Below are 1,929 nucleotides of genomic sequence, written 5' to 3'. Positions count from 1 at the left end.
TTTGACATCGCACGAAAAGTGTTATTTTACGCACTAGTGCGGGAAAATGTGTACTGTAAATGAGGTTTACTAATTTGTATGAATTAACCAATGTAGGCTCCAAGATAGTTTTTCTTTTCATACTGAGGTTAGGTAGTCATTGAGAATTTTATTCAATTAGATTTTCTTCAATACTATTAAAGGAAATGAAAAAAAAAAACGATTTATGTATTGTGTAACAATATTTAATACATGCATAAATATTTCATCTACACATTCATTACATTATTTGATACTTATTGAGATTGTTCCCCTTATTGTCTGACATTAATATTACTTTGTATACATCACAAATCACAACATTCAAATATATTTTAAATAGCATCAAAAATAAAATGCAACATATATCTCACATACTATGTACGGCAAGACATTTAAACTTCTTCTGGACTCCACTTCTTCATAAGTTCTGATCATAATCTCTTTGAGCTAACATTATTTTATTCTACAACTAATTCAGTAACATTAGCCTTGGTGACGAGAGCCACCAAGCTGCCACTTTGCGGCCTTTCCTCTCCCTTGATCCATTTATCAAACAGTTGAGCCACATATGTCAACGGTGTCCATGTGCTGTGGTCCGCTTTTGGCATCCATTTCCTGTTCATCTCAGTGTCGAGTGTTATCGGCATGATTGCAACGGCTAAAGAATTTTCAGGTAAACCTGAATCTTTGGCTCCAAGGGACTTTGTGAGCTGATGGACAGCGGCCTTAGCCATGCCATAGCCGATCATGCCAGGTGTGGCATCCAATGCAGCCTTAGCTCCAGTAAGAGCAAGTAAACCGCCTGGGGCCAGGTACTTGGCAGCAACAGTAGCAGCAATGCTTGAGCTCCATACGGACTGACGCCACATCAGATCCGCTTGCTTGCTCAGCTCTTTAGCGGCGTTGCCGCCAGCCCAGCCGCCGGCTACACAGATAACCGCATTCACTTTCTGACCTTGCAGCGCGGCCGCGAGCTCGTTCACCACGTGTTCCTCCTGCTGCACCCACGAAGCGTCCTTAGGAACAGTAATGTTCACGTCAGCAGTCTCGTTCGGGTTCAAATCGACGTTGGCGACCCACCAGTTTGCCGATTTAAAGTGATTCACGCACGCCGCGCCGAGCGCGCCTCTGCCGCCGTAAACAACGATCCTTCCGCTGGCCATTGTGACGTGCTACCGCGACTGGAGCCCGAGGACAACTAATTAGTTATTGGCGAGCGAAATGCAACCTCGTTATCTGTGCTGCGGTAACCTCGCCTCTCACTTTTTTACCGAGCGCAGCGGCACGAATGAGCGGAACGCCACGAAGGGCAGTTAGATAATTATTATCGCTGTAGTATTGTGGGAAGATATTAAGTTATCATGCAACTTGTCTTTCTACTGTATTTTAAATTAAGTATTGATTTCCACTTGTTGCGAGCTCTTCTAGTTTACTTCATTTGACACTTATGACAGAAAAACAGGCTGACAAATGACGTCATCACGTCAACTCTGCGTATGACGCAAGGGCCCAACGTTTTCTGTTCTCTTTCACGTCGCAGCAACTAGTATCATTTCTCTCTCCTCGCTCTTTTAAAAATGCCGTTTGTTAAAAAAGGACAACCATACTGTTGACAAGGTGGACTTCAAATCAAGTGTTGCCTTTCTTGATGCGCCCAGGCTGTGTATGTGTGCGTAAAAGCGTATATGTGTGCTCTTTTAGGGATGTGAAAAGTCGATTTTAATCATGTTATATATCGATAAACGCTACACAGCGGAACGAAATAGCGATTAATTGAAGCTTCAATATCTTCGTTAAACATAAAAATAATTGAAATGCTAATGGATAATGAATATATTATAATATAATAATATAATTCAATTATTGCGGAACACCTATTTTAGGACGTATTCATGTATTTTAATTAAA

At 41.5% G+C, this 1,929-nt stretch overlaps 1 protein-coding gene across 1 annotated transcript; it reads right to left on the bottom strand.

Annotated features, from left to right (window-relative positions):
- Nucleotides 1–255: 255 nt before the first annotated feature.
- Nucleotides 256–1,459, bottom strand: LOC134798047 (dihydropteridine reductase). Its single transcript, XM_063770375.1, has one exon. The coding sequence runs from the start codon at nt 1,182–1,184 to the stop codon at nt 480–482; it is 705 nt and encodes a 234-aa protein (XP_063626445.1). The 5' UTR covers nt 1,185–1,459; the 3' UTR covers nt 256–479.
- Between the last annotated feature and the right edge of the window lie 470 nt (nt 1,460–1,929).

This window comes from Cydia splendana, chromosome 16, assembly GCF_910591565.1.
Source record: "Cydia splendana chromosome 16, ilCydSple1.2, whole genome shotgun sequence".
In the NCBI taxonomy this organism is placed as follows: Eukaryota; Metazoa; Arthropoda; class Insecta; order Lepidoptera; family Tortricidae; genus Cydia; species Cydia splendana.
Note: the sequence above shows the minus strand (reverse complement) of the source record. Positions and strands in the feature narration are given on the sequence as shown.